Source organism: Carcharodon carcharias, chromosome 3, assembly GCF_017639515.1.
Source record: "Carcharodon carcharias isolate sCarCar2 chromosome 3, sCarCar2.pri, whole genome shotgun sequence".
In the NCBI taxonomy this organism is placed as follows: Eukaryota; Metazoa; Chordata; class Chondrichthyes; order Lamniformes; family Lamnidae; genus Carcharodon; species Carcharodon carcharias.
The window spans coordinates 204,573,945-204,597,729 of NC_054469.1; the positions used below are offsets into that span (position 1 = coordinate 204,573,945).

At 45.0% G+C, this 23,785-nt stretch overlaps 1 protein-coding gene across 1 annotated transcript in view; it reads right to left on the reverse strand.

Moving 5' to 3' along the window:
- LOC121276075 (collagen alpha-6(VI) chain-like) overlaps positions 1-23,785 on the reverse strand; it is a 120,993-nt gene that overhangs the window by 49,729 nt on the left and 47,479 nt on the right. The window contains exons 21-29 of the mRNA XM_041184015.1: positions 23,663-23,707; positions 18,868-18,921; positions 16,344-16,398; positions 12,304-12,369; positions 10,053-10,106; positions 7,593-7,698; positions 3,779-4,093; positions 3,488-3,669; positions 2,259-2,321 (exon numbers count right to left, since the gene is read on the reverse strand). Coding sequence (XP_041039949.1) covers positions 2,259-2,321; positions 3,488-3,669; positions 3,779-4,093; positions 7,593-7,698; positions 10,053-10,106; positions 12,304-12,369; positions 16,344-16,398; positions 18,868-18,921; positions 23,663-23,707 — 940 coding nt within the window. The remainder of the gene's footprint in view (positions 1-2,258; positions 2,322-3,487; positions 3,670-3,778; positions 4,094-7,592; positions 7,699-10,052; positions 10,107-12,303; positions 12,370-16,343; positions 16,399-18,867; positions 18,922-23,662; positions 23,708-23,785) is intronic.

Here is a 23,785-nt window from a genome sequence, read left to right on the forward strand (position 1 = left end):
TCCAATATTTGGGAATCTCAGCTTCGGCAGGTATGGGTCAGACAACCGTTTCACACCCTGCCCCATTTCATCCTCCAATGAAGTCAATAGAAACTGTGGGCTGGATTTTACAGCCACCCCCAATCCCACCCATCAGGCGTGTTTTTGGCAGTGGAGGGGGCACACACAAAAAATGATATGTCCTAGTCCCCATAATAAAGGCGGGGGAGTGGGTAAGGCACGTATTAGCCTGCCCAACCTTCGGCCTATTGAGACCCTTAAGTGGCCAATCGATGCCCGCTTAAGGACCTCAATCCGCTTCCACTGCCACAATACACTGGGCATTGGTAGGCGAGCGAGTGAGAAGGCCGTTTTCTTACACCAAAGTTGTTGAAAGGACGAAAAGGGGCAGGGATATCTGTGCACACCGCAGGCATCCCCCCAACCCGCCACTCCCCATCCACCATGGTCATTCCCCACCTTGTGTCTCCCTGCCTGGTCTCCAAAACCCACGCCCCCGCCGCACCTTCTAACCTGTAAGGTGTCCGATCCCGCCCCGTCCAAAAAGGCCCGACTTAACTGTCTCCAGGGGCAGAATTTTGCCCTTGGCAGGTGGGCGGAGACGGTTGGGAAGCCGACCACTGCCCGTGATCGGCACCGCACTGCGATTCATGTTGGCAGGCCAATTAAGGCCCACCCAGCGTGAAACGCGAGCAGTAACGCTGAGCACTGCCTGTGCGCGGGGCGGGGGGGGTAGTGCGAGTGGAGCAAGTGCAAACTTCCTGAGGGAGATGAAGAGTTATATATAAAAAAAAGGAAATAAAAATGTAATAAAACATGTCCCCTCCTGTGACTCTATCACGAGCATGGATATCTTATTAATGAGAAATTAAAGTTTTATTTTATTTTTATTTGCTTCTGGAAACCTCACCCTGCCCGTGGATGAAGTTTCCAAAAAAATACAAAGGCTGCTTGGCCTCTGCGCCTGCCCGTCAATCATTAGGTTGGACAGGCAGAGAAAAATTTACCTTAATTGATTAATTCATGGCCTTAACAGGCCTTTTAATTGTCAGCGGGCATGCGCCCACCGACTGAACTATAGCGCAACTACGCATTGACGTTAGCAAGCTCGGACGCCGTCAACGAGCATCATTTCATGCTTGAGTGGGTCAGGCGCGCACCCGCCCACCGAGTGAAAATTTCTGCCCCAGGATCCATCTCCCCGGAGACTGCAGTGCCAGCAGCGCCCACTTCTCTTTACTGGCACTGCCTTTATGGCAAGAGCTGCCAGCCAATCAGGTTGACCAGCAGCTCTCGAGGGCGGGACTTCCTTCCACTGAAGGCTGCTTGTTAAGGCTGCTCGCAGGGTAATATCGCCACAGGGCAGCCTTTTTTTTTTAAATCAGTTGATTTGTGACCGACTGTTCTAAGAGGGTTAAACTTCAGACCTGAGATCAGGTTAGGCATAAAAAGGCTGTTTTAATCAAAGTTGTCAGGCAGGTGAGGTCACAATTACACCTTCCCCCCACCCCCGTCCCAATCCCCACCCACCCCCAGGATATGCAAGCCTGTCCCTTTTGTTGCCTCAAACTATATTGGTCAACTGTGGTTTGTTGGGTAGTACACTCTTGCCTCTGAAGGTTGTGCGTTCAAGCCCCACTCCAGAGACTTGAGCACAAAATCTAGGCTGACAATCCAAGCAGTACTGAGGCCCCATCTGCCCTGTCAAGTGAATGTAAAAGATCTCAAACACTAGTCAAAGAAGAACGGGGTTGATGTCTTGGCCATTATCCCTCGACCAACATGACTGAAGCAAGTTATCTAGCCATTTATCTCAGTGTCATTTCTGGGAGCTCGCTGTGTGCAAATTGGCTGCTGCACCTCTACTTCCTTGATTGCAAAGTGCTTTGTGATGTCCTAAGGTGGTGAAAGATGCAATACAAATGCAAGTCCCTTCCTTCTTCCCTTTCTAGAGGTGACCATGTAGCCTATCATTCAGCACAATGCAACTTTGTACTCACAGTCCCAGTCATGCAATCTCAGAGAGGGAAAAAGTGCTGGAACTAATCTAGGAAAAGTTGAAGGAAATTCCTGCCAGCTCTTGCTGGCAGCAAAGGCTCAATAACTCACTAATCCTGTAATCCTCAACTAGCTCTCTTTAACTTTAACTCTCTCGAATTATCTCAGGAACTGGCCCTGAACATTTGCGAAGTGCTACTGGGAGTCTAGGGCTATTAGATAACTTAGTAACATGTTGACACTTTAAAACCCTTACTAACCGGAATCCCTGGTAATCCTTGCTCTCCTTTTGCTCCTTTCAATCCAACAGTCCCTGTAGATCCCTGAAAAATGTAGGAAAAAAAGTTACTTCATATTAGAAATGCAGTCAAAATCCAAATTTCAGGATATGGCTCAGGTGGAACAACATAAACTTTTGGCGATATTGGAAAACAGACAATATCAAATCAGACACCACTTTTTCACTCTCCCGATTTTTCCTGAATCCAATATTGTCCATTATCATAAAAAGTTAAAATTACCTCCCACCTACCTAAAAAGAAAATCACTGACTGAAATTCATTAACATCATGATCAGAAATAACAAATAAGCTGATTAACGGAAGCTGCGTTTTAAATTTTCACTACCAACTTGGGTACTTTAGTCTTATATTTATGGACATTGCCAAGATTTTGATCTGGAACAACTTGCCTTAATTGAAGCGTTTTAAACTAAATGGTACAATTCTAAGCAGGATGCAGGAACAGAGCTAAGTCTTTGAAGGTGGCAGGACAAGTTGATAAAGCTATTAAAAACAGCACACGGAAATGTCAACTTTATAAACAGAGGCATAGAGCAGGGTTTCTGGGCCTCCTGAGGTCGACAGTTGGACGGGATCCAAAAATATTTGCACGGACCAGTGTTCTCTCCTGCCAGAGAGCCACAAACAGAGTAAGTGTGCGGCATGACAAGGAATAGAGGCTCTCCCTTGGTGAAGGGAGCCTTTGACTGCGTACACATCACTTTGTGGGCATTGCATCACAGGGCCTGCTTGGCCACAATGCAAAAACAAAGGCAACATTAAAAAAGCATTCAAAGCCAAATGTATAAATCAAAGCATGCCACTTTGCACAATTATTCTTGTGTATTCCCTTAGTGCCTGCCTTCTACGTGCTTTCATCTGTCCTCATGCTCCCACACAGTGCTACCCAATGGCTGGTGGAAGGCCTTGGAGGATGGCCTAGTTCTGGTTTCGGGCTGTAACCCTCTCGACATGGGGGCAGCAGCCTGGACTGGCTGGCTGACAGGCAGCAGTAAAGATACCGGCAGAGTGACAAGGGTAGGGAGATGAATACTGTCATCCTTGAGGACTCATTTGAAGAGCCAGTGCAGACACGATCGACCAAATGGCCTCCTCCTGTACTGTTAAAATTCAGTAATTCTGTGATCCTGAGACAGGCCAGTATGTTTGTACGTTAGGGAGTCACTGCCACTCCTCTGAGACAACACCTTGGAAAACTCAGTAAACTGCTGGAAGACAGATTGCTGGACTGCTATGACATCCTGCAAGGCCCTTTGAACATTGGTATACACAGCTATGAGGGCAGCAGTCTGATCTTGCATGGCAGAAGGCTGCGCTGTCACTACAGCACCCAGAAGTTGAGTGGTTTTTGCTTGGGCTGCAATGAAAGCTGAGACATCGACCATCAAGAGCTACATCATAGTTTGGTCCACAAGTGTGCTAACGGAGTTGGCCACCACTTTTATATCGGAAAGGATGGACTCCAAGCTCTCCGCAACCTCCTGTGTACAGTTGGCCCCGGATTTCTCCATGCTTCTTGCCATTTTGCACAGGCTTTCTAACAGGCTTCCCAATACACCAAACATTCATAGTGCTCGTCAGCGTTCTTCTGTAGATGGCAACTTCAAAGTGCTCACCTGAGTCCCCTGAAGCTGAAACTGTGTGCAACTTTATCCCCTGGCAAGTTGGCAACCGGACAACCCTTGCCACAAGGCCTGGTTGCAGGCCACTTGTGCCCAGTGTCACACCAAGTGCAAATTCCACCTCTATGCTATCCTCCAAATTACATGCAGTGTCTATATCTGATCTGATGGCTGCAAGTGTGAGCATGAGTCACGGTGTTTCTTCATCATCACTGTCTTCCTGTCCTTCCACCAGTTGCCTCTCCATCACTGCCTGGTTAGGTGGCAGCTCTTGGATATCTGAAAGGAGAAAGGCACAAAGGTAAGGTTGTTGTGAGGGGAGCAAGGAAAGCAAGGGGTGAATACTTACAGCATCTGCAAATTGTAAATCAGAAAAGATTGTGGATTGTGGGGCAAAGAGGAGTAGCTATCACTGTCATTGTCAATCATTTCAGCTCTACCACTGGCCACAGCCTCAACATGGCTGGTCTAGTGATTGCAGGCATCCTCTCCTCCTTAGGTGTAAGTTCATGCAGCCATGCCTGTCTGCCACTGGTTCTGGTTGTGCACCACCTTCTCCTGCAGAAGAGAGGAAAGCGTGTCAGTATCACGCAATCTTTTTGGGTGAAGTGGCTGTCATGGTTGAATAGCTGGGAGTGTGTGCAAGCTATGAAATGCTGGTGTGCAGCTTGCAGTATTGCTAAATGTGTGGGCGAGGTGCAGCTACGAATGTTAGGAAAGAATCCTGATTGTAAGGGTTTATTAGTAGATAACTGATGAGTGTGTGACGCATTGAACAGTGTCGGAGGTTAGTGGCACTGGAAGATGAATTCACTGACCATGACCATTTGTGTGAGATCTTTGAACTTCTTGTGGCACTGCATCCACATCCTCAGGGCTTGATGACTGGCATTGATTTCTCTGGGCATCTGCTCCCAGTGCCTTCCACGCATTTGTCTGCGGGGCCTCCTAGCACTCTGTGGATGCAGCACTTCTTTCCTCCTTTCCACCCACTCTGCCAAGGCCTCCAATGCAACATCTGAGAACCTTGGAGCTTGCTGTCTTCCATGTTGTGCCATTATTCAATCTTTTTCCACTTTAGAGTGACTCGTACATCGACATCCGCCACCTGCTCCAACCGCAAGGCAACACATGCGAGCTAGCTTGAACTTGTGCTAGACTCTCGGCAGGACCCCTGGTGAAGCATGTAGCCACTCAACAGCACAGTGAGTGCTGGCTACATGCTGCAATCATGGTAAAGAGCAAGCAGCACAAAGTTATTATACTGCCTGCATCACAATGAACGGTTTGAGGCAATCACGCATTGCGAGCCCTGTGTCCGCTTTCACGCACCGCCCAATTTAGTCCCCTAGTTATGTGGACAGACTACAGGTGCTGGGTTTGGTCTCCTTGCAGCAGAGAAGGTTAAGGGAAGAGTTAACAGGGGTGTTAAAAATTATGAGGCATTTTGATAGTCAAGGTTGGGAGAAACTGCTTCCCTTTGCAGAAGAACTGGCAACCAGAGGGCACAGATTTGAGGTAATCGGGAAAAGAATTGGGGGAAGATGAGGAGAACTTTTGACACTGCAAATAATAATAATCTGGAATACCCTGCCTAAAAGGATGGTGGGAGGAGATTTGATAGTAACTTTCAAACAGGAACTGAATAAATATTAAATAGGAAAAATGCAGGGCTGTGGGGAAAGAGCAGGGTCGTTAGACCAATTTGAGAGCTGTTTCAAAGGGCTGACATAAGTACGGTGAGCTGAATAACTCTTGTACGATTTTGCGATTCCATATGGAATTTAAAGAACTTTTTTCTGTTACGCAGATTTTTTTACAGAACTTACTCTGGACCTTAGCTTTTGAGCGGCATTTTTAAATTAACGGCTGGAGGTTCTGCAATTTTTTTGTGAAAATTTGCTGATTATCCTTTTGCTGAAACCTCTCGGAAAGAATAGGGGGAAATCACATTGAAGGAAAAGGAATGTACCTAATCTCACCCCAAACAACCTGGCTATAAATCAAAGTCAATGGGTGGAATCGTCCCAGGTTTGCACTAATTGCGGTAGCAGGCGAGTAAAACGACACATTCATTCACCCGCCCGCCATCACCTCGTTGTTTCAGCACGGCGAGCGCCACATTTAAAGTCCAGCCACACGCACACATCTCAGTGCTTCCAGGCCATGATTACTGCAGGGAAGATGTTCATGAAAGGCAAAAAGACTGTAGCCCCCAGGTTTAGCAACATGTCACTAGAATGCCTTTTGGATGCCATGGAGGCCCACCGCAATTTCCTCTACCCCTGCTCTGGCTGCAGGATGGGCAGCAGCATTACCAACCAGGCTTGGGAGGTAGTGGTGGTCAGTGCCAATGCCTTGCAAAAGAGGACAGTCATCCAGTGCCACTACAGAATGAATGGTCTCATCCGTTCTGCCACGGTAACCCACTCTTCTCATCACTCCCAATTCACACACTTACAAACCCATCACACATCCACAGGGCCCTCACACCTCAATGGACAAGACCACTAACTCCCACACACACTCTCACATCTCCGTCAGGTCCATATTATCTTGAGCTTGCGTCCTCATTCCTGTCCATGGCGCCGCTCACCACACAAGCATTCCATGCGGTGCCATGTGTCCTGCTCATGCTCTCTCCATCTGTTTTCACATCAGCAGGGAGAGGTCCCAGACAAGTGGGGTAGAGTGGTCCACATTAGGCCCCTCACTCACTTTGAGGAGAGTGCCATCGTGCTGACTGGTGAAGGTGTGGGCCCTGCCTGCAGCAATGTTGAGGTAAGCAGTGAACACCCATGTGAGGGATCCTGCACCACATCATTCCTCCCTTAACACAACTGTGACTGCTCTCTTCCCTGCTTTTGACTATTCAACTTCCGTTCGCTGCTTTGCAGCAGAGCCATGTCCATGAGAATCCACCCAGCATGCCATGGACATTCCTCCAGTGTGCCATTGCTGTCAGGCTCCAGCATCTTCTGCTCCTCGGATGTCCACGATGTGAGCAAAGCCCTGGATGGTAAGTCCGCACTTCTGCATGTCACAGTTGCCAAGACATGTTCTACACTGGCATGCTTTCCCGCCGACATGAGCGGACAATCCAGCAGGGGGCAGACAATTCCGGCAGGCAGGCCTAATAATGATATGCTGATGTATTACAATGAGGTTCCTGACATCTGATGGCAGAGAAGGCGACCCACTATCAGCGGGCTGAGCGGATGATCGCAAACGTTTCATGGCGTCATGAAACCAATCGCGCCATATTGTCCACTCATGCCACCGAACACACCCGATGCTGACAGGCACAGAAAATCCCAGTTAACAACCCTACTTCATTGGTGTTCTGTTTCATTGTATTGTTTTATTATGTTTACTCAATTGCACTGGGGGCCAAAATGGATTTATGGTTCCTTAAGTTTGATAGATGACCTAATAAAATTCTTTAAACATCATAAAGTGAAATTTTTGTAGCCATGCCACTTCTAGACTGTATCCCATACTTAAGCAAGGACCATGCCAACAAACAAAATAAAATGGGACTTCACTGTGGAAGAACTGGTTCATGACTGACTCTTACTAATCTTCATTAGCTGAAAGAACTCCTTGCACAGATTTATAATTGTAAATGATTTACTCAGTTCAAATTAAATCAAACCAAACACAGAGTTACCAGAAGATATATTAGCACCCCAATCAAGAATATTGGAGTTCACCTCTTGGCCATGGAGTCCAGAAGGCCCAATAGATCCTGGGTAACCAGGCGGTCCACTGACACCCTGTAGGAGGGAGATTTGAATATTAATGAGGCAATAAAATACTGTTTCGAATGCGATCAAACACCTTCCTTACATAGTTGCACAAATATGCTTTTTATCAACTGTACTGATTGATTTAGAGTAAATTTTGAGTTGAAATTGTACTAGCGACAGTCACTGGAGGGTAGATCCTATGGCCTTCATCACCTGGAAGTTAAGTGCCAAACTCTACAGGGGGAAAATTGTCAAGGCAACTTATACAGCATTAAGCTATGTTAAGAATTGAAGTTAAGACCAATTATTGCACTAACCTACTTGTAACAAGTCGATTCTGCCATATTATCCTTAACTAATCAATACCAACTTTGCATGAGAAATTAATAAAGTTACCAATATATAGCAGCACTGTTAAAATATCATTCACGGAATCACAGTGCCGAAGGGCCCATCGAGTCTGCACCTGACCTACCTCCCTAATCCCTTTTACCAGCACTTGGCCCATAGCCTTGAATGTTAGGACGTGCCAAGTGCTCGTCCAGGTACTTTTTAAAGGATGTGAGGCAACCCGCCTCCACCACCCTCCCAGGCAGTGCATTCCAGACCATCACCACCCTCTGGGTAAAAAAAATTTTCCTTATACCCCTCCTAAACCTCCTGCCCCTCAAATTGAACTTATGCTCCCTTGTGACTGACCCTTCAACTAAGGAGAACAGCTGCTCCCTATCCACCCTGTCCATGCCCCTCATAATCTTGTACACCCTGGCATGGAGGGTGAGAGGGGTTTTTCGGGGGGTGGGTGGGGGACATGAGGTAGCACAGGTAGTGTGTGCGAGGGGATATGTGGGTGACGGATGAGGGCTGGAGAGATGTTTCGTTTTTTAATATTTTTTAAACTTTGGACACAGTGCCGGAGCCCCGTGACAGGCCAACCCCCCTACAACCCCCCACCCCCCTCCCCCTCACCCCACCCCCGAGCTCCCAGCCCACCTCTACACTCAGCATGCTCCTCAGTCCTTCCTGGGTCGCCTGCCCGACTTCTAATCCAAAAATCCAACTTGTAGGCAGCTATTTTTAAAGGTTAAGTTCGCGGAGTCGGGGTTCTTCTCTGTGCACCTTACCCAAGAACGAAAGTCGACTACCATCTTAGATCTAGCCCAACCTTCAGACAACAAATCTTTTCCTTCATGTTATCAAAAAGTCTTAAGCTAAAATAAGCAATCAGCTCACCATTTCACCAACAAGTCCTCTCCGGCCAGCTCGCCCCTTGAAGAAAGTAAAAGCAGATTTGTTTTTAGCTAGTGCTCAATTTCTAATGGTTTGACTAATCACACATTGGAAATGGCTGAAGAATAAAAATGCTCCAATACAACAGTTTATCTAAAATCAGAAACATAACCTATCCTCACAACCCATTCAATTTGAAGCCAACCGTATCTTTTCTCCTTATTTTCCATCACTATTAGTCAACCCTCATTAGATCCAATTGTTTTTTTAAATGCCATTTAGGACCATCTTGCAATTATAAAGAACATTATGTAGGTGTAAGTCTGTTGCATAATATAGCACCACTAAGGATCTTTTCATCACATTTTAACTAAAAGCATTTGCAGTGTTTATATTGTCACCAAAGCTGAGAAGGCATCATTCCATCAAGGCCAGTCTCCATGAAGGGCCTACATGGGTTTGAATGAAGGCTAACTAATCACCAGTGGCATGGTTCATCAGTAGCCTGAGGATTGGTGTATGCCGATAGTATTTTACTGCCAGCTCTGCACTGGCCAATTAAGATCATTATTCAAGTAGTCCCTGTGAGAAAATGGGCCAAAATATATGCACATCAACTTGAGACCCAATTCAAGCTGTTTTTATTTTCGGAAGTTTTCCAGGTTGACTGCAGCTTTGGTTCTCATTAACTCAACAATATTTCGGGGTTATCTCAAACAATATTTCAAATTAAATAAAGCCATTATTAGGACTTAAAATAAATACATAAAAATAAGGAAATGTCTGGGTTTCTTACTTTTGTTGCAGAGTTCCTGGAGAGAAGTTTGTTATGCTGTAATTGTATTCTACAGTAATGATTAGTCCATCTCCAGCTATCCAAGCTCACAAACACTCCAATGAGTCATATCATTGAATCTATTTATGGATCTCTTAAAGTGATAAAGAACTGGCAACTGAAACTGGTACTGAACTCAACACAGAGAAACTCGTCAGAGAAGCAAGAAGAAAAACGATTCCAGTGTTTAACTCAAACCAAAAGCAGCATTTGAGAGACCATGCAGGCGCAACTATAAATATGGATTCGTAAGGGAGAAAATAAGGGGGTTGGTGTGCAGTCAGTGCAGCTGGTTGAATACAGGAGTTACTCTCACATTTTTTCCTACATTGCCACGCATGCCTGGTGTACCACCACTTCCAGGTTCACCCTGCAGATGAAAAAGAACAAAAAGGTTACAATGGTATTCCAGTTTTTTTGCTTTTGCAGACCCTGCAGTTCCAATATGTGGAATGGAACGACAAAGAGAAAGCTCGCAATAATTGCAGCTTATTTCAAAAAGGGCCAAAACTTTATGTGAAGGCATTTACTCTGTTGATGCAGTACATGACTTTATTTGGCTTATTTTAGGAAGCATTTTGTTATTTTCTCCTCCTGGTATCGCTGCTGTTTATCACAGTGCACCCTTCCTCTGGCTAGAATAGCCTAACAAATATATCAGTTTTGTCCATGATAAGTGCTTGGAGCTGAATGTCAACCTATAGATAAGGCTGGGGGGGGTAGGGATGGATTGATGCAGTTAGCTCAGTTGGCTGGAAGGCTAGCATGTGAATCAGGTTAATGCCAAGAGCACAGGGTATGAACCCCATTCTGGCTGGGGTACACTCGGGGCCTGCCTCCTCGCCCTACCCGTAGTAAAAGAAAAATCACAGCACTTTGCCGTGGTGCAGCAAATAATCACCTAGGGCGTGCCTTTGGACAGAGAATAAAGACGACAAGGCTTGTATTCCCTTTATCGTACAAGATTATGGAATTATCTAATTAAGTGTTTAAGGTAATTAAAGGGTTTGATAGGGTAGATAAGGAGAAATCTATTCCACTAGTGGGACAGTCCACAGCATGAAGGCAAAACCTTAAAATCAGAGCCCAGTCCTTCAGGGATGGTGTAGGAAGTACTTCTTCACACAAAGGGTAGCGGAAATCTGGAACTCTAGCCCACAAGAAACTTTTTAGTCTAAGTCAATTGAAAATTTCAAAACTGAAATTGATAATTTTTTTGTTGGGTACACATATTAAAGAGTATAGTGCAAAGGTGTGCAAATGGAGCTCAGACACAAATCTGCCATGATCTACTCTAATTGAATGACAGAACAAGCTTACATGGCTGAATGGCCTACTCCTGTTCCTATCTTCCCAAAGGATCTGAGACAACATGAAGGGATAGAAAACAAAAACAGAATTACCTGGAAAAACTCAGCAGGTCTGGCAGCATCGGCGGAGAAGAAAAGAGTTGACGTTTCGAGTCCTCATGACCCTTCGACAGAACTTGAGTTCGAGTCCAGGAAAGAGCTGAAATATAAGCTGGTTTAAGGTGTGTGTGTGGGGGGCGGAGAGATAGAGAGACAGAGAGGTGGAGGGGGTTGGTGTGGTTGTAGCGACAAACAAGCAGTGATAGAAGCAGATCATCAAAGATGATCTTTTGATGATCTGCTTCTATCACTGCTTGTTTGTCGCTACAACCACACCAACCCCCTCCACCTCTCTGTCTCTCTATCTCTCCGCCCCCCACACACACACCTTAAACCAGCTTATATTTCAGCTCTTTCCTGGACTCGAACTCAAGTTCTGTCGAAGGGTCATGAGGACTCGAAACGTCAACTCTTTTCTTCTCCGCCGATGCTGCCAGACCTGCTGAGTTTTTCCAGGTAATTCTGTTTTTGTTTTGGATTTCCAGCATCCGCAGTTTTTTTGTTTTTATGAAGGGATAGAAGGTGGTCCAGATTTCTACCAAACATGTAATCTCTGCATTTCCCACAGGAAAGGTTCAAACAATACAGAATTCTGTGAGGACTTCACTAGACACAGGTGCTGCTCAAAGACAGACCTAAAACACCAAAGCCCCAATTCTCCAACACATAGCCTCATTAACAATGACTGTGTACTGGCAACAGGACTTGGCAAGATTACCACCACAACAAGAAAAGAAAGAACTTGCTAGTATATAATATCTTTCACGATATAAGAGTGTCCCAAAAGTACTTAACAGCTATTGAATACTTTTTCTTTAAGTACAGTCACAGTCATAATGTAGGAAATGCATCAGTCAATTTTGCACACAGAAAGCTCCCACAAACAGCAATGAGCTAATGACTGGATCATCTGTTTTAGTGATGTTGATTCAGTGGTAAGTATGAGCCAGGCCACTAGGGAAATCTCCCACGCTATTCTTCAAAATATCACCAGAGTATCTTCAAGCCACCTGAGAGGGTAGACAGAGCTTTGGTTTAGCATCAACCCTGAAAGATAGCATGTGACTAAAAGAAACTATAAGGAGTGAAGAGACTGGAAATATCAAAAGCACAGACAACATATTTTACACATCAGGGTGTGGTTTGTAAGGAGTTTACCTGTGCACCTGGGTATCCTTTTTCACCTTGATATCCTCTAACATAATTATCTATACCAGGGACACCCTGCAATAAAAAGCAGGAAAAATTAATGCAAAACCTACTAAAGATATTTCCAAGTTTGTTTCACAAAATCTTTAGTGGAATTTGGTGGCCAATTTTTCAGATGTCAGAAGAAGACAGCTTTTGTCAACACACATTTACATCTTTAAAGAAAACATCAACCCAACACTGATAAGAACAAAACACACAAGAGCCAATTTTAACTCCCTCTGTCTGATGTAAATGGGACAATAGCAGCCAAAATAGCTACTCTCTGCCCTGTTTATTTGCCACGTCTTCTATCTTGAGTTGAGTCCTGAAATGGGTGACTGGATTACCTGCCCATTTTTAGGAGGCTAAATGAAAATTGCAAATTGGATCCCTGAAACATGCACAGGATCCTGATTGCAGGTTCCATCCTTTTGTACTATAGGTAGTGAACGAACTGATCAGCAGTGCTTAATGGAACTGCCCGAGGCCTTTCAGAAAACAGCCTCTTTATACTCCAACAACAAAAGCTCAGGGCTGTTATCAACCTCTCTGTTCACCCCTACCCCACTGCCCACACCATACTTACCTACCACATCACCCTTGAGATTGCCTTGCGCACTCTCCCACCCTACACACCCGTCCCGAGCTCCCCCAAGGTTCTGACTGTAAACCACTTCAGCAGAGGAGCCAACTGATTTCCCGCCCTCCTGCAACTACTGCAGCAGGGCTCTTGCATTGTGCCAGTGAATGTAAGCATCTCATATTGGTGAGAAGCGGCAGGCAGCAGGCACTCTCTGCCAACCATTCCTCATCTGTTGTTACCATGGGGTTCCTCCACATGTTATTAGGCACTAATTGGCTCCTGGTCAGCAGAATAACAGGGTAGTGTCTTCATCTTACTGTGCGAGACAAGTAGATTTTCAGTGGCACATGCTCGTTACATGATGCTTCCCTCTTTGTTGTGTCATTTGATTGGTTTATTAAGAATGTGTTTGCGACTGGAACCTCTCTGGGAATGGTCAGCAGGTCAGGCAGTACCTCTGGAAAGGTACAAGTCAAGGTTTTGTCTACGGAGCCCTTGCTTGGAAGGGGAGACATTAGAGAGGAACAGAACAAGGGAATGAGGAAGTAGGAGGAGAGAATTTTACTTCTGTCAATAATCCATCTCCAGTTCTCCATCTAAACATTAGTCGTTCTATTTCTTTGTGATCATCATTTGTGTTCTCCATTTCACCTTCTTCCTGTTATTTTATAAATGCTGCTTTTCTGTAACATCTTCCAGTTTGGAGGAAAGGTTCAATATCCAAAACTTCAATTTGTGTTCTCTCGACAGTTGCTCTCTGACTTGCCCTCCCCAGTCAGCCAGATATTCAAGTCGTACTCCTGTAGCTATGTACCACAGGTAATGGTTTTCCTGATGCTCCATAGGTTGTGGTTATCACCCACTTTGATCCGTATCTGGAATTTTTCTACACTTGCGCATCTAAGATCTCTTCTATCTGAGGGAAATTGTTAAGTGTTCCTTCCTGTGCTTGTGAGACTCAGTTAATGTCCTGTCAGAACACAGCAGTTGGCATGACTTGTCACACAGCATTTTGTAAACATGACCCCTTTTCTCATGCCTCAAATGCTGTAAAAACAGGTCCTGAAAATCTTGTGATCAATTGCTTTGTTTGTTTGAAAGCTTCATCAAGTGGTGTTTCATTTGAGGAGTGTGCCCTTTTCTCATAGATTTCAGAGGTTCTGAAATAACACTGCAGAAAATTCCAGAAGACAGTCCAACAGACACACTATTGTCAGAAGTTTGTAAGTACTTCCAATTTTGGATAATTTTAACATTTTTAGGACTTGATTCAAGAAGACAGAAGATCGAGATATGATCTGCTCAAGGTGTGTAAAACGAGAAAAAGCTTTGATAGGGTAGATGCAGAGGAACTACTTCCTCTGGTGAGGGAATGAAGAATGAGAGGACATAATCTTAAAATTGGAGCTAGAAAATTCAGAAGGGAAATCAGGAAGTACTTTTAAAACATGAAGGGTAGTGCAAGTCTGGAATTCTCTCCCACAAAAGGCTGTGGATGTTGGGATAATGGCACTTTCATGACTGAGATCAATAATTTTTTTTGGATAAGGGTACTAAAGATTATAAAGATAATGTAGTTGATAATACAAATTAGTCATGATCTAACTGAATAGTGAGACAGGTTTAAGGGGCTGAATGACCTACTTCCATTCCTTGGACAACAATCTGTAATTGTATGTCTCAAACACACAACCTTTGAACTGCATCTTGCATTTTATCCTTTTTGACCATGGGTTTTTCTTCCAGTATCTTTTCTTTTGTTTTCAGGCCTGGCTGCACAGAATACATTTTACCAAGAATTGCTACTCCATGGCCTGAATGTTTCCCGCTTCAGAGCGGGCGGGGCGGTGTGGAGCTGACCACTGCCCACGATCAGCTTGGCACCGCAATTTCACGTGGGCAGGCCAATTAAGGCCTGCCCAGCGTGGATTGCGAGCAGTGGCACTGAGCTCTACCTGTGCAGACATGAGATGGGACATGTTTTTATTTTTCAAAGAAAGTTTTTATTTAATTTGTACTAGCTGTAGGAAACCTCATCCGCATGTGGATGAGGTTTTCTAAAAAACGTAAAGGCCGCTTGGCCTTCTCGCTTGCCCGCCAACCATTAGGTTGGACAGGCAGCGTAAATTTGGAGTTAATTAGTATGTTAATGGTCTAAGTAGGCCTTTCAATTATCGGTGGACGTGCAGCCGACTACAGCACATGCCCGCCAAACGAAATATCGCAAGACAGCGCGATTATGTTGGGACGCACACCCGATATCAGCGTGTGTCATTTTATGTTCCAGCATGTTGGGTCCGCCCCCACATGCCGAATGTAAATTCCTGGCTTATGTCATAGTTCACTATAATCAAAACAGAAGAGTATATTTTCCAGTTCCTGCACCTCCAATAGGAAAAACAGTTTGGACCAGTACTCTTATTTCCCAGTTTTGACTGCTGTTCCATTTTAAGGTATATAAGACCAGTTCAGACCAATTTTCTTATTTCCCAGTTTCACTGTTTTTTCGCCTTGGGCCTGGGACTATTAAATTACGTCAGTAGAGTGAATGCATGAGAATCAAACAAAGAGAAAGATATAATGGTAAGGGAACTTGATTTTAAATGATGGACAGAAAATTGGTTGGGGTCTGTTAGGTGCTTGCACTCTCACCACCCATCACCCAATATATTATGTCCAGAAAATCCAATAGCCCCAGGTACAGGAACAGGAATATCTGCCTTGTACCTTTCCCCTAGAGTGCATTGCTTTAGGTATTTTTAAGTATCATTAAGTAGATGCTGCCTCCAGTGTTTTGTCCTAGAGCTGAATTTTGCTCTACAGCTCCCATGTTGTCTCATTGGATTGGGTACTGGTGTCGAACTCAAATGAATCAAATGAAGCTGACCCAGCATTGATATTCCTGTTCATTACTGGCACTGGCCCTTTTCCCCCCACAACTTTAATTGACTCAATATACAGCTGCCTTCTGCTTTCAGCACATAAGGATGAATAGCTGACCCTGTGGGCTTCAGGCAACAGTGAGGCACTGATGGAATGTGACATTACAGTAGAAAATGCCCAACCTTGTTTACAAAAGAAACTAACCAGTCAAGAGAAAGATCAAATTATCATGACAACACAGATAGATTCATTTGAAACAGGAAGTGGTTCTTAAATGTGACTGATAGGTTTGAGCTCACTAACTGAACAGGAGCAGAAGTCAATTGTACATCAAAATGTTAATGCACAGGTCAAACTGAGCATTAAGTAGACATTTCAAATAAAAATTCATCATGCATGTAAATATTGAGTGCTGAGCACAATATGGATTTAAAATGCTACCTTACCATGATCATGCAGATAAAACTAGCATGCTGTCAGTTTGAAATTATTTTAAAAACCTATGTAAAATAAAATGATGCTTTTCCACTTACAGGGTCACCTGGTATACCGGAATCTCCACTTTCACCTCGGTATCCAGGTGGGCCTTTACTTCCCTGAGGAGTTAATGTGACAAGTTAAAGTGAGATGATTCATTAAAAGCTGTGGTGTTACTAGTCACAAGCAACAATTCAGGGCTATCAAATGAGGGAGATTTGAAAATTACTGGAAAAAGGTATCTAAATGGGTCTTTCAGTAAATGCAAAATACTGCGGATGCTGGAAATCTGAAATAAAACCAGAAAATGCTGGGAAAACTCAGCAGGTCTGGCAACATCTGCAGAGAGAGAAACAGAGTTAACATTTAGAGTTGTTACGGGCTCAAAATGTTAACTTTGTTTCTCTCTCCACAAATGCTGCCAGGCTTGTTGAGTTTTTCCAGCATTTCCTGTTTTCATTTGGGTCTTAAAGTATGTTGGTTGCATTCTCATTATTATTAGAAAATGAAAATATATATGACTGGTCAGCACTCATAGAAATTTGAGTACTAGTTCCAACATATACAGAACATTGAAGCAGCAATAAAGTTAATAAAGCTGTTAAATAGGCAAATGGGATCAATGGCTTTACAAAGGGGACATAAAAGCACAAATGCAAACAATTTACGGTAAATCTTAATAAATAACTGCTCGGTCACCACTACAATATTTTTAATAACACTAGTGTGGTTTATTCTAAAGTAAATGATTGTGAGTGTGTGTAGTTCTGTCTGTGTGATTTGATTGAATTGGAATCAGATAGACTGCAAGTTTGCAATTATCAAAGGAAGTTTGTGGTAAAAGGTATTTGAAATACTAATGAGTAAACACGGATGAGGTCTTAGCATGTAGGGTATCAAGAAAAGTTGCATTTTTAGATAAGTGAATGGGGTTGTTTAGGCTGCAAAGGGATGATAGGATGTTTACAACTAAAAAGATAAGCAAGCCCAAGCACTGTGTTTATTTTTCCCAAAGGTACTAACCATATTGGCAACATGAAAGATTTCTCTATTATGGGAAAAGTAAATTTCCAAAGACATATGGAACAATGGAATTTACAGATTAAAGAGAGAGAAACATATCTCAAGAAGGAAGGAAGATGATGTTGGCGGGGAGGGGGGGGGGGCGGGGCTGGGGGGGTGGGGGGGCATGTAAGATCTAAGAGGACCATGTAAAACCACCTTGGAGGAGCCTGCAACCACTTTTGAAGAAGTCTGCTGTGTCCAGTAACCAAAGGTGGAGGAAAGCTTTTGGAATTCCACTGTTGAGTGGGTAATGTAGTAAACCTGCTGGATTGCTATTTAAATTTAAAATCTATTTTGGAGTGCCCCCTTAAAGGGGGTGTGTAGTTGGGAGTCAGGTTAATTAGGGATTTTGGGACTTGTTATAATATTAAGTAACTGTAATCTTATGTATGTGCTTGAAATATTTTCTTTTGTTAATAAACGTTTCAATTTTGTTTTTAAAATCTTTAAAGGTGTTAGTGACCTCATTACTTATGAATTCATTACACAAATCTTCTAGTAATAAATACAAATTGCAAAACTGTTGTGATAGCGTGGCCAAGTTCCCCTTGTGATTTTGGTCCACCTAGCACAGATCACCTGCTATATCATAACAATGTCCAAATCTAGACACTACACTTGGAGGACTTAGAGAGCGTACAGAGGAGATTTACCAGAATGGTGCCAGGAATGGGGGATTTCAGTTATGTGGACAAACTAGAGATGGGCTTATCCTCCTTAAAGCAGAGAAGGTTAAGAAGAGATTTAATAGAGGTGTTCAAAATAAAGAGATTTGATAGAGTAGGTAAGGGGAAACTGTTTCCACTGGCAAGAAGGTCGGTAACCAGAGTACAAAGAATTAAGATAATTGACAAAGGGACAAGAAGGGAAAGGAGGAGAATTTTATTTTACACAAGTAGTTATGATGATCTGGAATGCACTGCCTGAAAAGGTGGAAGCAGATTCAATTGCAATTTTCAAAGGGGAACAGGATATATACTTGAAAAGGAAAAAAATGCAGTGCTATAGGAAAACAATGAAGGCTAAGAGTAACGAAAGAATTCTTTCAAAGAGCAAGCACAAACATGATGGAAAGAATGGCCTCCTTGTGTGATATATGATTCTGTGCTTCTGGTGGGAACTATTCAGCCCATCGTTCCTGTGCTCAGGCAGTTACACATCAGGATTATTTGCTTTCATTTGGTTTTGCGACTCTTTCCTTCTACTTTTTATCCTTGAGTGGTTATCAACATGCATCTGAAATGTTGTGGTCATCCCAGCTTCAACAGGCGCTCAGGGTAATACTGTCGGTATTCTAAATGCAAACTAATTTTATATCAGGAATGGGAGAATAGGGAGCTAGGAAGTCAGAAGGGTTTTGAATAGGTTGTACATTAGCTGTTTGTTTATAATGTTAGGAGATGAATTCATACTTAAATTCTATGTCTGAAGTTGTTTAATTATGGGCTGCATGATTTTTATTATGTTCAGTGCATATACTTGAAAATCAACAAGCGTTTAACTCAAAAGAAAATTTTTTTTACAGTATTTCCAAAATCTCCTTTTTCTCCAGCAACTCCAGGAATTCCACGCTTTCCCTGTAAGAAAACAACATTTAGGATTCATTTGTCAAATCTACTTAATATCTAAGCAAAAGAAAGAAAAATCAAAGTGAAAAAAGAAAAAAAAATTACTTGCATTTATATAGTACAATTTTTGAGCCTCCGAAGCTCTTTACAGTCAATAAATTACTTTTGAAGTCGTCACTGTTGTAAGACATTTGGCAGCCAATTTGCACACAGCAAGTTCCCACAAAAAATAATGCCTTCATAACCAGATAGTTTATTTTTTTGTGCTGTTCTTTGAGGGATAACTATTCACTAGGGAGCATTTCCTTGTTCTTCAAATATTACCACATGATCTTTTACATCCACCTATTTCTACTGTTCTTGTCTTAGAGAAAGGAACCTCCCTTTACAGCCTTTCTCCATTCATCTGAAAAGGTTGCCAGCAGGCTTATGTCTAACAGTGGGCAGAAGCGACCCAGATTTGCATTAAGTGCGGTAAGTGCGCAATGGTGGCTTTTCAGGCCGTATCATCCCAAACCTGCCGCATTAATTATGCAATCCCAGGAAACACGCCCTTTCCATGGTGGGCGGGCTCTCATTCACCCGCTACGCCATCACCTTGCTGCTTCATCACGCCAGGCATCATATTGAAAGTCCAGCCACATGCACACATCTCAGTGCTTCCAGCCCATGACGACTGCAAAGAAGACATGGCCCTGAAAGGCAAAAAGACTGAAGCTCCCAGGTTCAATGACGTGTCCCTCGAGCACCTTTTGGATGCAGTGGAGGCTCGCTGTGATGAGCTCTACCCCCTGCAGTGGCCGCAAGATGGGCAGCAACCTCACTAATCTGGCTTGTTAGTGGTGGCAGCAGTGGTCAGCGCCAACGCCCTACAAAAGAGGACAGCCAACCAGTGCCATTACAGGATAAATGGTCTCATCCATTCCACCAAGGTAATTCACTCCTCTCATCACTCTCAACTCACACATTCATAAACCCATCACACATCCACAGGGATCTTACACCTCAAGGGACAACACCACTAACTCTCACACACACCCTCACATTTCCATCAGGCTCATATTCTCTGGAGCTCACGTCTTCATCCTGTCCATGGATCTATTCAACACACAAACATTCCACGCAGTGCCATGCATCCTGCTCACACTCTCCCCATCTGTTTTCATGCAGGAGAAGCCTGCTCACATCAGTAGGGAGAGGTCCCAGACCGGGGGTGGAGAGGCCCACATTAGGCCCCTCACTCATTTTGAGGAGTGTGCCATCATGCTGACTGGTGAAGATGTGGACCCTGTCTGCGGTGACAGTGATGTCGGTGGTGAATACCCTCGTAAGGATCCTGCACTGCATCATTCCTCTCTCAATGCAAATGTAAGTGCTCTCTCTTCTCTTTTGACTCCACTACTCTGCACTATTTATCTCTACTTTGCTTCTCAGGGAGCTCAGCCAAGGAACTGACATCCTCAGCCAGCCAGTCCCTCAGCTCCATCCAGGTCCTGACCCCCAGCCAAGGAGACACCTCCTCCATTGAAGAGCTAGAAATAAGCAGCCTGGAAAACGCGTCACAGCGTTTACCCACACAATGGACCAGTGGAGAGACACATGCCTAGGTGGGACCTAGATCTAGAGCAGGGTCTGGTTCACCATCTGGTGGTAACCGCACGGACACACATCTGCAGCAGCAGTAGGCAGGATCGGCCAAGCTCCCCAGCACTGAGACGACTGCTGGGGATTGGGTCCGAGTCGGATGATGAGCCTCTGGATTTGGCTTTCCAACTCCTCCTGGAGAGTCAGCAGAAGGTGTGGGAACACCACTTGGAGCTGTTGGAAGCCGTCAACAGAGTGACACGTGAGTCGGAGGAGGGCATCTGCCTGCTCTCTGATGAAATGGTGCCCACGTGTCCATGTATGGAGGTGCCTATGGAGTGGATGGTGGACGCTGTGGAGACCCTGATCCACCAGAACATGGAGATGTGCACAGAACTGCACTCCATCACAGGAGCCCAGGGTAAGTTCTTGCAGTGGCAACGTGAGAGGGAAATGAGGCACCTCGATGTCCTTCCAGTGCTCCTTCCACTCAAAGAGTCAGGCTGGCACACCCGGGAACCCAAAGGGAGGAGGAGCAGCAACTGGACACGCCTGGGTCATCCACTCGGGAATCTCTGAGCCTGTCCTCTCTCTGCAAGTCCCCTTTGCCTGTGACCCTCTCAACCTCGTCCTCTGTCACTGCAGAGGGAGCAGTTGGCCAACGAGTGATCCTAGAGGGAGAAGTGTGTGTGTGGCAGGGCCTTTTGGAGCCTCATGCAAGCACGCTCCCACGAACACGGATCCTTCACGTATCATACTCACCTCAATGTCCTGAGCATTTTCAATGCTGCCTGCTGGGGTTCGCTTTTAGTTGTCTATCTGAGCTGACCTGCATCTCATGCAGCACCTGATCTCACCCACCACGACTGTCATTCCACTTTCAATTTGGACTGCATGGTCTGGATCGGATTTCCGTGTGCTCATCAGTCTTTTCCCCTTTCCCAGTCACCCATTTCCTTTCCCCCATCACAGTGGCATCACCTTTCACCTCCCCTCCGTGACCTACCAGCCAGAACCCTTTTCTTTTGTGGATGTCCAGGTGAACATGCACATTCCCTTCCTTCCCAAAAATCCCACCCCCATCCACATTCACCTTCCCGAACTCCTCCTTCCCACCCCCGGGGTCCGTGTCTGTCTCCAGTTCCCACCAACAAACCTGACTGACCCTTCTACCACTACCGTCGAACCCTCACCCTCCCAACCTACCACCTCACTTTACCCTAGGTCATTCCCACCATTCCCTCATACCATAACTACCCTCAGTTCGCTCTCCAGGAGGCAGTCATGGAACAATCAGACCCATCCCTTACACGTTCACCAGGACATCCCTTCCCCTCTGAAACCCCTTTTCCCCTCCGGACCCCTCCCCCCCCGGGGCCCCTTCCATCCAGGAATCCCTCCCCCTCCGTAGTCCTCCCACCCTCCTGCGTTTAGTCCCTCTACCTTCCTGACTCCCTCAGACACCATCAATTCTTCCTCCAGCTTTACTTCTTTCCCCTTCCTGAATCCTTCCTCCACATTTACTTCTTCCTCCACCCTTATTCTTTCCCCTCTCCACACTCCTTCCTCCCCCTGGACTCCCTCCCTCTCCACACTCCCTCCTCCGCCCGACTTCCTCCCCTCCCTGCAATCCTTCCTCCCCCAGACTCGCTTCCCTCTCTGTACTCCTTCCCCCCTCCAAACTCCTTCCCTTCTACCTTCCAGCCCCTTTAAGCTTACATCGCCATCTTCTCCCCCGTTACCCCCTCCTCCTCCCTACTCCCTCCAACCCCTCCCAACCTCACCCCCAACTCCTTCATTTCCCCCTCCCAACCTCACCCCCAACACTTCTTCCTCTGCCAGTCAATCCCAGACCTTCCGCTTGCACCCCCTCGACCATCATCCATTGTGAGCATCAACCATGACTTTCCAACTTCCATGAGCTGCTTCGCAGCAGAGCTGTGTCTATGAGGATCCACCCACCATGCCATGAATGTTCCTCCAGGGTCCCCTTGCTGTTGGGCTCCAGCACCTTCTGCTCCTCAGATGCCTGCGATGTGAGCAAGGCCATGGCGATAAGTCCTGACTTTTGCATGTCACAGTTGTCAAGTCGTGTTCTGCACCGACGTGTTATCCTGCCAACGTGGGCAGATGATCCAGTGGGGGAGGGATGAGTCCAACGGGCTGGCCTTATAAAGATATGCTGATGTATTATAACGAGGTTTCCAATGTCCAATGGTGGCAAATGAGGCCCGCCATCACAGGCTGAGCAGATGATCGCAAAATAGTTTCATGACGTCGTGAAACCAATTTTTGGCCTTCTTGCCATATTGTTTACTCACGCCACTGAACACGCTCGACGCCAGCAGGCACCGGAAATCCCGGCCAGTGCCTCTGACAGTGCAGCACATCCTCAGTTCTACATTGGGGATATCAGTCTAGATTATGTGTTCATGTGGGGCTTGAATCTACAACTTTCTGATTCTGAGGCAACATTTACTAAGCCACAGCTGACACCTTAAAGAAGAATAAGTGATATGGATATGAGCAAGACAGAATTAACTGTACTGCCCAAGAGGTATGTGAGAGTATATGTTCCCAGTGAGAGCTACAATCAAAGAGGCTCTGGACTGGACATCATCTCAAGCTATGGGAAAATGAGCTGCAGATACCACTCTCAGTGGCTCTCCATCTGTACAGTGTGCATTTACTAACATTAGGTTAGGGCAATATTGTGCTTCTTTTGTGGGAGTGTAACCTTTCAACACTACTGCATAGACTTATACTTGGAACAGTCACTTGAGTGAGGAGTGAGTTGGGTGACTGATGTCTGTGGAACTGTACCTTGACACATTCAACAGAGGAGGGGGGCAGAGTACTGACAAAGATAAAACTCAAATGCGAGACTTTCACTTTCCAGTGAGCCAGATGAAAATAGTAACATGTGGGAAAGCTTCAAATGTGTCCAATTGCAAAAGGTACCTTTTCACATCCTTATATCAATCTTTCTGGTTTCTAAGAAAAATTTATAAACATACAAACAGGATAGATGGTCACCTCACATCTCAGTTTTGGTCTTGTGGTTACGCACTATTGATAAAGACTCACTGTCCAAACACACACAATCCATCTAACCCAGCAATGATAAATTGTCAAGAGCAACTTCCCTACATTGAGCTTAAGATACCTGCTCTCCATTTGTTCCAGGAGCACCATCCTCAGCTGTTCCACCCTGCCAAGGAAATGTTAATCCATTAGTGAACCAGTTTCAGAACAATTAACAGCTACAATACAATTTTCAACATACTGT